At 44.6% G+C, this 12,129-nt stretch overlaps 1 protein-coding gene across 1 annotated transcript in view; it reads left to right on the top strand.

Annotated features, from left to right (window-relative positions):
• NDUFS5 (NADH:ubiquinone oxidoreductase subunit S5) overlaps positions 1–12,129 on the top strand; it is a 74,921-nt gene that overhangs the window by 21,733 nt on the left and 41,059 nt on the right. Inside the window, exon 2 of the mRNA XM_086955742.1 lies at positions 11,503–11,720. Coding sequence (XP_086811868.1) covers positions 11,505–11,720 — 216 coding nt within the window. The 5' untranslated portion in view covers positions 11,503–11,504. The remainder of the gene's footprint in view (positions 1–11,502; positions 11,721–12,129) is intronic.

Below are 12,129 nucleotides of genomic sequence, written 5' to 3' on the forward strand. Positions count from 1 at the left end.
AGGAGAGGTTGTGATCTATGAAATGAGGTGTCACCCAATTGCAGAATTACAATAACCAGGATTAAGGGCAGGCAGGCATGAGAATGAGAGGAGGCTCCACGCAGAAATATAAGTTGTGCAGTGGATGGAAGGTAAGAAGAGGGTCACTCTGAAGAAAGAAAGGAGAGGAATCGAGCGAGAGTAAATCAATGTAATTTTATCATGCAGTGTTTAGGAGCATAGTGGGAGAAGGCTTTCTGAGTTAGCAAGTTGTCAGAGAATATAAACTGTAGAGAGTAACTTTATCATAGTGTTCCATATCCAGGGCAGACAGCTTAAACATGTGATTTAAATCTTAAACATCATTTAAACATTAAGAGCCCTTGATAATGCAAAAAAAGTATGATGCTGATAGAAAGTGCTCCAGTTCCCCTGGACCAATTTGTGTTCTGTAAAACTGTACACATAAAATCAGTGCGCCATGCAATTCCTCTTTCATTCATGCTTAGAGAGGGTGTGACGTTAAGGTCAGAGCTGCCGAATCCGGAGCTGGGGAACCGGGGTTAAGGCTGGGTGTCAGCCCAACATCCTACAACTCCAGGCAAAGCACTCCATCTCCCGATGCCTACAAAAACTGATGTGTTCTTGTGCATTGTAACCGGTGCTCATGCAAAATGCTCCAACACCCTCGGTTTAAATCCTCGCTATACAAAAGTATATATATTTTTTAAACCCTTGTGTTCGGTGATGCAATGGGTGTGTGTGCATAGACGTACCTTTCAAATATAAGACAGCTGGTATGGAAGACAAAGGGAAGCTAAACTGGTTATGCAGATGTGGGGCCAGAGACTTGCTGATGGGAGCTACTGCAAGGGATGTCCTGAAGAGTGCCTAGAGCTTTTATATGATATCAGTTTTCATGCTGTAAAAACAAAGTGCCTCACACCGAATGACTAGGTAATGGCTGATTCCATTGCAACATGGCTGCCACTATCCACGTCCACTGAAAGAGCGAGCGACTTGAGAGGTGATCGACACCTTATCAAAATATTGCCTCCATGGTAAAGAGCCGTTAAAATAATACTGTTCATTACAATAGGTGGGCGTCTGTTACCATTATGCATTTAACGTTAGGTGTATATTGATAAGAATTTAAGTTGGTTGCACTTTATTGGTATTTGATAATTACCAGATTTTGAGTTTGAATTACAAACTAGCAGCAGCAAAAGCAGGAATGCTTGTTTAGCAAGCAGGAAATGGAGTGGTCGAAGTGGGGTGGGGGAAGCTAACCATAACAAGCGCTAGCGTAGCCTTTCTTTTTCCCCGACTTCCTTCTGCTGTAAAAGGTTTCTAATCTTTAGGGGGCATGCCCCATAAAGATAACAAATCTTTTACAGCAGAAGGAAGTCAAGTAAGCCAGTCTGAAAAGGACGGGGCTTCCAGAGAAAGAAGAACGTCATTAGGACCTCTTCTCCAATGGATGGCCCCGTTTAGGACGCCAGCCAATAGAAAAGAGGGGCGGGGCTTAACCTCGCTAGTAGAAAATACCCCATATCCTTAAATCTCACCAGCTTGACTGCGCATGTGCGCAGTCTTTTGCAGGCCGAGACCTAAAAAACAAAAACAGGGAACTAAGTGGGGACAGGAAGAGTGGGCGGCATCTCCGTGAATTGAGCATATTCATAGCCTCTAGATTCATGGGGGTTCTTTACTTCTTGCCAAATGGATCTGAGCCTCTCAGGCCCTGATCCAAAGCCTCACCTCCCTGCACTAGGCCTATGCCCCCCCCCCCCCCCCTCTGTCTCTTGTCTTAACATCGAGGGTTGTGGGTGTATTCCACAAATGACCAGACATATGTCCTTTATGTGTGCAAGTGAAAGGGTGTGAACTGGATTTGAGAGTAAATCTTATTCACGTCCTACACCTTTCCTGCCACACAGTGCACAGATAAATACATCAAACATTTTAAACGCACTTTTCTGACTCTTTATGCCTGGGCATCTTATTCGTTTTATTCGGTGTGCAAAATGAGCTGAAAATGGTGTATTTTGGAACCGAAAAAATACTAAACTGCTTCCAATAGTTTTTTTTTTGTCGAAAGGAATCTGGATTTAAACACTTGCCTTTCAGATTTCAATATTACTACTACAAGACTTTATATATTTCTATAAATAGGTAACTCTGTAGATACATATGCAAGTAAGCACACGCACAGAAAAGGTGTGTGTATATATAATCGAATGCACAACGCATATTTGGTACAGATCTGCGCTATTTAAAAATAAGCAGTAGACACGTGTGACAATGATTACCTAATACACCCACTTCCAAAACGTTTGAACCTATGCGGCTCTGTCCTGTACTGCATACATATATCCCATCAGGAGATGGCATCAGAATTTTCACCCATATTCCAGTTTAATCTACCTGCTTTTAGAAAAAAAATTGGTCTAGAGAAACCCCTGTGGCCCATTTTTTCATGAACAGACAAGGCAGTTATAAATGGGTTTTTGTGAGGTGCATTCCTAAGACTTACGCTTTGGAGTGATCTACGGGAAAAGATTGGAGTCTTTACAGTCAATAATACCTGTGTTATACCTAACCTCTAAAGCACAGGAGATGTGTGCCACATATACGGTTATTAGAAGCATTATACATGAACTGTATCAGAACTCTCAAATTTCCCATGTCCATGTGTGAGTAGCTCATTAAGTCCAAGCCTTTTCTTTGCACTTAGGGGCCTATCGTCTAGATTTAGTGAATAGAGTCCCAAGGAAAGTATTCCATTCCTCCCTCCAGCAGGGTACTGCCCCTAGTATAATAGGCAAATGACACATATCTAACATGCTTACTTCGGGAAAAATGTAGATAGATTAACTCACAGGGGTCGTGAGTAGGGTATACAAAGATTTCCAGTTCTGTCAAGTTTTTAGACATTGCCGATTTTTGCACTGAACAAAGTTTGTTAGGCTTTCAGGGTTCCCTTCACTCGAGTCTCCTCGGAATAGCTAGATACTTTTTCTTTTATTCAAAGTCAGCCAGGCTGCAAAAAAGATGCAGATTTTTTCTCCCCAAAGCGGGTCATTGAACAATTGCACATCGCAGGAGAACTCAGTTTCCTGCAAAGAGCACCTCACGCAGAACCATTTTGTTAGAGTTAAATAAGCATATATATAATATACAACAAATTAGTGAAAATGTCACTAACAAACGTGATGGTGCAAGACTTGCTAGATATTCGCAATGTTGCCAAAAGTATACAACTTTGGAACAGCCCTGGCTACAAACAGCACCTCAGGGACAGGTGACATTAAATGATGCTGCTGCACTGTGCAACTCCCACTGTCAACATGCAGCAACTCTACACAACTTATCAAACACAATGGTGAGTTAAGACATGGCCTCAATTTACAGCACATCTCCATTGAATGTTCGAGCTTCTCTGGTGTGCAGTCATTACATGTTACCATAGCAATAGTTTACAGCGGGCCAAGCGCCCAGAAGAACAATTATCCGGAGCCAGAACAATAACATTAGGGCGCAGCAGATACAAGCCCCTGTACATTATCAAGAAACAATGGTGGGAGAGTGGCAGAGTAATAAAAAATTCAAAAATGCAGATCTCATCCGCCTGCCAGGCCCCAGAGGCTCTGAAACGCCTGCCTCATATATTAGTACAATGAAGGTGTGAAGACGGGAAGGACGTTACTCATTCCTGAACGCAAAAAAATTGTGGCCCTTAACTACAGATTGTCATCCTGAGATTAAAGGCACAGGCAGCAGGCGCAGATGGGCAAACTTGACATAAGTAATAACCTCTTAACCTGAAAAACTCAAAGCAACAAGCACTAACATTGTATATGCTCAAGGCCGTGTCACTGCCAAAGAGGATGTTTTGAACCATAGACCTACTTTGACCTGCTTGCCAGTCATGGCTGTGATGAAAATGACCTGCTCAGGTTTGTGGTTCCCACACACCATCTACATTTAATAAGTAAAAACAAAGCAGGTTGTAAACCCTGCGGTATAGTGTTTTCGTGTTACGAACCTTTCACTTTGGGGACACCGGTAAGATTCGCCCAGTCCCCTGCGATCTCCTGCAATGGTGCTTTGGTTCCACAGGTTTTGAAGGCAAGGAGATCTTACAAAGTCTAGAAGTCCTGTGACACGGACAATGTGGCTAGTAGTGACCGGGAGAACGAAGCACAGGTCCCAAGTGGTCCCTACTCCACTCTCTTCCAACGCACTCAAAGAAACTGAACTCAAAGCCCCATCAACAACTGGGCAAGGCAAACCAGTCACAGGTATAGCCGAGTGGCGAGCCGAGCCAGAGGGATAAGGGTTATGTCAACATTGCAGAGTACTATAGAAATAGCATCTACTGGATATTATATACAGTAAAACAGGCATCTTTAAGGGGAAACATGTTCTTACAGAACATCTATGTGTTTTAATTGTAGTCCGATAATGGAGCGACGCCTATTTCGCACAGGTATTTAGCATGTTAGGCTGTGTAAACTCTATTTACTCAACTCAAATCAAAACTAGACGTCCCTAGAATGCAAACTGCTGCGAGGTAAACCCAACACTGGCTTAAGGTGCCCCTTGTGACCAGCGGCGGTGCGTCCATTGGGGCGTTCGGGCGTTGCCCCACCAACCGATGCGCACCGCCATCAGAAACTTCACCGGCCGCACCAGATAACGAGTTGTTGTTAGCGTGCGTGCTCACGCTGCTCAGCAGTGCTACTGGCGCTGGCACGCATGTTTGCTTCGGGCTGGTCATTTTTCTGACCAGCCCGAACATGCGCAGTAGCCTCCCCCTTGGGAAACAGAGGGTTGCCTCATGCTGCAGCCCCCGGTCTCCGAATGGGGCAGGGAGTCACGCTGCTCCACAGTCAATCCTGGATCTTCCGTCGAAGACTGCCTCAGTGCTGGGAGGAATGAGCACAGCAGCATTTTGATGCCTAGCTACTATCAAACAAATTGTGTGATCTGTGGCACACCCTCAGCTGTACCTCGGTTCCCCATTTAGCCAAAATGTGGAGCGCCCAGCAGAGACAACTCTCAGCGCTGATGTACAACAGCATTCATTCTGCCAGGCAGACATGTGTGTCTTGGGATTCGTGTCTCTGCCCCCAAGCCAGTAACTTGAAAATTATCTTGACTTCGAGTAGATCATTTGCATAAATGTAGAACAGATGTTTCCTAGGGGGAGACGCTTTAATTGTGGATGTTACCCTTATTGCTTGTGGGAAGCTGGACCCTCGGGGAATAATTTGATGTTTCGAACCATGGGTACTAGCAAACGTTTTCCCAGGGGCCACAACATTTGGTCTGTGGTGTCACCGAGTCAGTGGCGGATTCAAGTAAGCTGACCTCAATAAACCTCCTAAAGAATACAAAAAAGTGATGGATGGAATTCTTGAATTCATCAGGTGATTACACAGGCTGCATTCCAATTCGTTGTTTTTGTGCACAGTGCAAACCATCAGCCTGATTCATCATTGTTAAATCCGGTGGCAAAGGGCCATATTCTGAGAATCTGGCCCTTTGCGAGCGGTATTTTTGCATTTGGGATTCATCATCCCAAAAGCAAAAATCGCTATTTAAGAATTCGCATATTTGCGAGGAATAGCATTTAAGGAATCTCTATTAGAGATTCCTTAAATGCTATTCTTGAAACATTTGTAAATTGCGAATTCGCAAAAATTTCCCGCTATTTACCGCTAGGTCAAACCTCGTGGTAAATAGCGGAAACTTAGAAAAATGCATTTAAATGCATTTTTCTAAGTTTCATGTTACGCATACACATGTCCTTGGGACATGTGTGCGCGCAACACCAATGTAGCATACATTTCAGGGGTGCTACAGGGTGTCCTTTGGACATCCCTGCACCCTTGAAATTGCAATTTCAATATGCGAATAGCAAATTGCGATTCGCACATTGAAATGTCTTCCTATTCATTCCTATGGGCCTTTGGGCCCATAGGAGTGAATGGGGAGATATTCCTTAATTGCGATTAGCAATTTGCTAATCGCAATTATGGAATAATTAGAAATCGCAATTTTATTTAGCGTTTTCTTGGTGAATAGCATTTTGCTATTCCTTAATAGCGATACCTTAATAATCGCTATTCAGGAATAGCAAATACTCACCTTGATGAATCAGGCTGCCTGTCACCTTAATTTAGACCCAGCTATACGCAAACCAGTCTTCACCCTGCTCCAAACTGAACAGTCCAGCATGAACGGCCAAGCCAGTTCATACATAAAGACAATTTTTTCGGTGGGGGGGGGGGGTGATCTTGGGGGGGTGGGTAGACTGGGGTTTGTTCGGGTACGCGCGCTACGGCCCACCACTTTCAAATGTCACCAGCCACCACTGCATGTGACACATGGCCCCTTAACAGCAGTACTGGGGCATCAGATATTTACTTTACAACCAGCAGGCACTGAGGTATTGCAAAGGATATAAGACACAAAAATCCCACTGCCACCTCTTTCAAAAGGAAGTCAGACACTTATCCGGACAGACATTCATGTGCACTTTTGACACAAGAAAGCACAAATTTCAACTGTCTGTTCCACTGTTGATATGTGAGCCCCCCTTCATTCCCCCCCCCCCCATCTTCTGCGGTGTTCAAACAAATCCCTAAAAACATTCACGAGGCCGTTCTCGGTTCGTTCTATTCCCACCTTCTCAAGAAGTAATCCAAAATAGTTTAAGGGCGAGGAGGCGGCGGACTCCTGCAACCACCGCCTCTCCCAAACTACATTTTAGGGCTTGAAACGAAGCGCAGCATTTTCCAACAACCCCAAATTGCGAGAGAGGTGGCAAACATCAAACCCTTTACACCTTCTGCTCCTTCCCCAGTCACTGAGCCAAGATACCGACGAAACGGAGCAATGCTTCAGCTTGACAGCATCCTTCCTCGGGTCCACTTAGGTATATTTGGGTGTTTAAACGCTCACTTATTTTATAATATTATATTATTATTTTATCCTATGTGAAACACGTTATAACAGGCTGCACTATTTCAGTAAAACAACATTATTTTGTCAGACGGTCTTTTCGCCATTTCCATGTTAAGCATCTCATCACGACCTTGTGTGAAAAGGTCTTCTGCCGCGCTCCACCTCCAGCTATCGTTTTCACTGCACCCTTCTTGCATAGAACCCTTTATTGACGTCGGAAAGGCTGAGCTGGCTTTGCTGGTCTCCGTGCGCGTGACTTGCATGCAGCGGCGAATGCGAACAAGGCGCTCTTAACACCCTCCGCGCCAGCTGTGAGCTAGGCATTCACGCTCGCAAATAACTCTGCTGAAATACACCCCAGGTTATAAACGGCGGCAAAAAAAGACGCAGGTCCCTTTGGTCTGTCGCTTCCCTACCTAATACTAAAGCCACTGGTCTGGAATAATGTGGCAACGGAGGTCTAAGTTACATGGCCAGGTTAACCAAATTATGCAGCAAGGTAACATAACAGCCTCTCATCAAGTGACTAAAGGTGCAGCGTAGGAACATTATGTGGCTATTACAAACTCTGAGAACAGGGCTCGATTGAAGGGTATAAGCGGATAGATGTTATCTATTCACTATTTCTAGAGGATAAGCGCGGTCTACCCTTCTGCAAAGCTGCCCGCTATCAGTGGACTGCCACTTCACTATACTGAACTGGTCCCAGTGTCATTTTCAGACACTGGGACACTTTCTGCAGCGTCTGCACGTTGTCCTTTTTTGTCCCGGGCAGCAACGTGCGGACGGGTAAAGAGCCAGGGTCGGATTGGGATCACAATTCGGCCCGGGCACTGACGATAAAAGTGGCCCACATTCAAGAGGCGTGGCCCATATTTAAGGGGCGTGGCCCACATTCAAGGGGCGTGCCCTTTCATGAAACACTATTTGCACAGACAAGGAATGGAAGTGGGAGGATACTGTTCTTGCACAGGACACAGGGCAAAGGTGCCAATGGCCTACATGCTGAGCAACTAAAAAAAATAGCAAGGCCCCTTTCTGTCCCAAAATTATTCCAGCCCTCCAGCACAGGAGCACCTGAAAAGCAGCAAAGCCCCTGCTATTACTAACCTACTTAGCCCTCCCCAGACCTTCAGCTCAGGAGCACATGAACAGGTAAGGCCCCTGCAATTAGTAAATTAATCAGTCCTCTAGGCCTCGGGAAAATGTCCTGGCAGAGGAGCACAAAACACAGCTTTCTGGGTCATCCAAGGTAGCCGGTTAGCCAGGGGGGAGGCTGAGGTGCAGCTGGTGCATGGGAAGTGCCTTCCCAGTGTGTTCTGGCAGTTTGAGTGTTTACCATTTACTGTAGTATTACCCTTGTACCTGTGTATGGTACCCTTTTGTAACTTGCGCACGTCACTTTTCTCTGGTATCACACTGTATGCTACCTCTCAATTTTGTTTGCTTTAGATACTTGCACAAGTGCCACCATTGCCTACGTAACGTTTGTTCTTGTGCTGGAGTGTCTGCCATTTATTGCAGTATTATACCTCTACTTGTACTTTGTACGCTTTTGTAACCTGCACAAATATCACTTTTTCCTCCTGTAATGTACCGATTGCTACCTCATGTATTTTGGTTGCTCACTATTGTTACTTTTGATTCATGTAACTTAACGTTTGCTTTTGTAATTTGTCCACTTGTAATTTTTCTCCTCATGTATTATTGCTGTTCCTTGTGTGAAGCGCTCTGACACCTTTGGGTAAAGTCTGCGCTATATAAAATCGCATAACTAAATAAATAAATAAATAAAATAAAAAGATTCCAAACATCACCTGGCCCCCACAGCAAGACCCATTCTTCCTCGCCCACTATGCCCTGAATGTGAAGGGCTGTGGGCGAGGTGTTAAAACTAACACCGTTTCTGGGCTGCATGGGAGCCAGGGGGCCGAGGTGCAAATGGCTCAAAGGCCTGAGAAACACCTTGCCCCCAGGGAGGCCGATTCTTGCAAACAATCACCCCTCCCCAGCCCAGCCTCAGCTTGATTGCTTGGCAGGGGTGAAGGAGAGGCCACAGCTGACAATCGCTGTCCGGCCGCACAGCGAGGCTGCTTTAATTTTCTCTGTCTATCTCCGTGCACTCTGTGGGCCGTTTTTTTCCTCCCCTTTCCTAGTCCACTCTCTGTGGACTGGGACAGGGGAGAAAAAAACGGCCCACAGAGGGCACTGAGGCACCGGCCCTTCGGCCCATTCCCGAATGCCCGCCTTGCCAATCCGCCCCTGTAAAGAGCTTATCAGAAGCAAGTTGGGCCCATAACAAAGGCCGAAGTTAATGGGCTGTTAGGCCTCTTGTTAGGTCAAGCCTGGGCCGGGCATGCACTGCTCTGCGAGCCTTGCTCTACTGCAGTATGTACTTGAAGCCCTGCCCACTTGCTGCCCATATTTGTGGCCTCGAGACCCTTCCGGGTGAGTAGCGCGCTATACAAAATATTTGTCATTGGCTTGTTTCATTGTCATTCCTAAATGCTGGCTTCTGATTCGTTGTTAGGATTGTTAATCCCTCCTTAGTACAACCTTGTCTTCATTTGTAACCTCCCAAGAGGACTAGACCTTTTACTTCGGTTGTTACATGGGTACGCCTTCTTAAGTCTGTAAGCACTATTTTCTTTAATGAATTTCCCTTACTGCAGGAGGGCAGGACGGACTCTTGTGCGTGGTTTTGACCACCGGCTTGTTTATTTAATTTGTAGCAAACGGACAGCTAATCAGGGGCCTTGGGAGACAGAAGGGGGCAACTTAGAGATATCTTAAAGCATTTGGAATGCAGTAGGTCTCGCATTTGCGAGAGTTTAAGCTATTGACAATGCCTTTTATTTATGTTTCAAAAACCAAAACATAAATAAAATGCATTGCCATTTACAATGCCAATAGCTCAAACGCTTGTAAATGCGAGGCCGATTGCATTGTAGATGCTTGTTGTTGGAGTATCCTGGCTGGGATCTATAGAGAGCCTCGCACCCAGATACAATGGAGGGGAAACAAAGACACAACGCGTATCACTTCATTTGAAGAGAGAAATGCTTTTGGCTTTGTCCAGTCCCTGTGTATAAGAGATATTCATATACTGTAAGAATGTTAGATGTTTTGGTCGCCCCAGTATTTATACAATAACAATTTAAATGCCACTATTTTATTTTATTTCTTTCATAGCCCTTTAGCACTATAGTAGTGCTAAAGCACTATAAAAGAAATAAAACAAAAAAGTGGTTTTTAAAATGTGATTTGTGTACGTGTGATGTAAAGTGCTCCGACACCCTGCATTGGGAAGCGTTGTGCCACTACACATCCCAATGTGGCGTGTCAGAGCTCTTTACATCACACGTGCACATTATACATTGACAGTAAGTCATATGTGTGTACATCAATATAAAGGATGTGTTACATAAGACAGTGTAGGTTACAAGGGGTGGGAGCCTCATTTCCTTCATACCTCACTTTGGTATATTAGAAGGATTACAATATATGAACTACAAGTAACACAAGAACCGCAGCAACCCACGTACCCATTTACTTCAAAATCTGTCATCTGTGTGTTATGAAATGTGCTTTGCGGGAGACATATTAACCCTCTAAGCTACTTTGATTCAGTTCTAGGCAAAACACAGATCTCTCCAGTAAATACGTTATCCTCCTGAGTTAGGTTACCATTATTATTATTCCCTGAGATTAAGCTAGCACACCAAGATCTCTGCAGCAGGTGCCTTGATCCCAAAAGATATTTTAAAATATAGACATTGCAACCAATTAAGCAGAACATGTTTACTGCCACATTTCTCTTCGTTGCCAATTTCTTTGTGGCAGTGTTTAATAAAAATATATGTATTAGTTAAGGCCCAGATTTTGCGTATGAGTTGCATCAATATTTTGGCACAGCCCCAATGCAAAATCTAATGTGTTCAATATTGTAATGCGCTCAAATGTACTCCTAATAGACCTGCTAAACATATGTGAGATTTTAAGATCTAATGTCACTTCCTGAGAGGTCATGGCTTGTGATGCCTCTTCCTGTGGTGCCATTTGCGATCTCACAGGTTGTGATGTGACTTCCTGTGATGTCACACAGTGATGTCACTTGTGGTGATGTCACACCCATTTTGCCTAATTTGGTGAGTCTCTCTTCTCCCCCCCCCCCCCCCCCCCCCCCGCCGTTCTTTTTTAGGACTTGAGTCCTGCTGACAACCATACCAGTCAGTACGAAATAAATCCCTATTTTTAATACAAACAATTTCTGAAGAAGAACAACTAGTTACATCCAGGATGTTATTCACTAACAGTTAATTGTTTTTTTCATGCGTTTATACACAAGGTCATCATTGTATATTACCTGTTCTGCCATGGTAAAATAGTAAGTGCAAAACGTGTGCGGTGTTGCAGTCCGAAAAGCGCAACCCTACATGCACAACTTCTTGTCTCAAAAAGCATCTCAGTGAATCTCTGCAGCCCGTCTATGTTTCACAGCCACGCTTGGTCCTGTGTCTGACGAACCCTTTATCCTTCTGTCCTCAGCCATGCCTTTCTTGGACCTCCAAAGTAAGGTGGGAATTGACGTCGACAAATGGCTCCTTCTGCAGAGCTCGCAGCAGCCCTACAAACGGCCGGCCTTATGCCATGCCTTCGAGAAGGAGTGGGTGGAGTGTGCACACGGCATCGGTCAGACCCGCGCCGTGAAGGAGTGTGCTTTGGAGCTAGAAGACTTCAAGGAATGTATAAGCCGGACCAAAACGGTAAGTCCGAGTGCCTCAGGGCTATGGGGAAGGATTGTACTCTATGCAGAAAAGAAAGTAGTTATTACATGCCTGAAAAAAGTATTTGAAAAAGTTGTGTGTATAAATATGGCAGCAAAATAATGATGTTCCATTTAAGTAATGTAAATGGCGGTACATTTGGAAGCCCACTCAAAGGAGATCTGCTACAGATTGCTATAAAACCTGCCAGCACGCCTTCAGCTACGCCTAAAGACCATCATCAGTTGATGACAAGTAACTTATGTTCTGGTAAAATGCATGGACGTGCCTATATGATTGGCACTTTTCAATATAGCTTACATTTTTAGTTGAATAAGCCTCCGAATGATAGGTGTTATACACTGCTCTAAAGGTGTTAGTCTGCTGAAGTATCTTCCTAGCATAATTG

The sequence above is a fragment of the Lissotriton vulgaris genome, chromosome 2_1 (assembly GCF_964263255.1).
Source record: "Lissotriton vulgaris chromosome 2_1, aLisVul1.2, whole genome shotgun sequence".
NCBI classification, from domain to species: Eukaryota; Metazoa; Chordata; class Amphibia; order Caudata; family Salamandridae; genus Lissotriton; species Lissotriton vulgaris.